This window comes from Sceloporus undulatus, unplaced genomic scaffold (assembly GCF_019175285.1).
Source record: "Sceloporus undulatus isolate JIND9_A2432 ecotype Alabama unplaced genomic scaffold, SceUnd_v1.1 scaffold_18240, whole genome shotgun sequence".
Classification (NCBI taxonomy): domain Eukaryota; kingdom Metazoa; phylum Chordata; class Lepidosauria; order Squamata; family Phrynosomatidae; genus Sceloporus; species Sceloporus undulatus.
Window position 1 is genome coordinate 749 of NW_024821155.1, and position 1079 is coordinate 1827.

The following is a 1079-nucleotide window of genomic DNA, read 5'->3' on the forward strand; positions in this document are numbered from 1 at the left end:
AAATTAGTGAAGAATTAATTCCCAAATGCATAAGAACAGCAAATTTATAAGGATAGAGTATGATTAAACTATATTTGCATCTCTGTATTTTGTATGCAGCTAACCTTGAGAAGCTTGGCAATTTGTATTTATTTTAAGAAATGTGTTACAATGATATGATTTATTTATTTGATTTATATCTACCCTTTCTCTCTATTCAGGATGCAATGTTATTTTCAGTACAAAGGTCATTAAGAGCCTTGTGGTTGAAAGCCAGTTTATACATACATAGATGGTTGGTAAAAAACTCTTCACGTCTTTGCCATTATGGTTCTCAAAGCTTTCTTCACATCCTTGTTGCGCAAAGTATATATGACAGGATTTAACAATGGAGTCAAGATGCTGTACATCAGTGGGATCAACTTTGCGTTCACAGATGACAGGGAAGAAATGGGTCTCAAATAGGTAAAAATGCAGCTGCCATAATAGAGGAGAACCACAGTGATATGAGAAGAGCAGGTGGAGAAGGCTTTTTGTCTCCCTTCTGTGGATCGTATTTTCAAGACAGTTGAAATGATGTAAGCATATGATAGGAGGATACAAAAAAGTGGTGTCCAAGCTATGAATAGGCCAATGGTTAGCAAAAGCTTTTGGTTGAGAGTAATGTCTCCACATGACAGCTTTAGCAGTGGTGGAATGTCACAATAGAAAGCATCTAGACGATTGTCACCACAGAAGGGTAACCTGAAGGCAAAATATGTGTGCACTGCAGAATTGAGAAAACCACCAGCCCAGCATATTGTAACCAGTTGGAGGCAAATATTTCTTCTGATAACTAGAGAATACTGCAAAGGGTTGCAGATAGCAATGTAGCGGTCAAATGCCATGACTGCCAGAAGGAGGCATTCAGTACCCACAAAGGAAAAGAAAAAATACAGCTGGAGTAGACAGCCTATGTAAGAGATGCTACTTTTCTCCTTAAGAAGAAGATCCAACATCTGGGGAATAGTGGTAGTAGTGTAGCAGATATCCAGAAAGGAGAGGTTCCCAAGGAAGAAATACATGGGGGTTCTGAGTTGCTGATCCAATGTGGCTATGAT

General features: G+C 38.6%; 1 protein-coding gene across 1 annotated transcript; it reads right to left on the reverse strand.

Moving 5' to 3' along the window:
* Nucleotides 1-290: 290 nt before the first annotated feature.
* On the reverse strand, nucleotides 291-1073 carry LOC121918584 (olfactory receptor 5V1-like; the record flags this gene model as incomplete). The annotated part of the gene is made up of 1 exon (XM_042444604.1): nucleotides 291-1073. A coding segment is annotated over one exon (783 nt), but the record flags the coding sequence as incomplete, so codon positions are not given.
* Nucleotides 1074-1079: the final 6 nt, after the last annotated feature.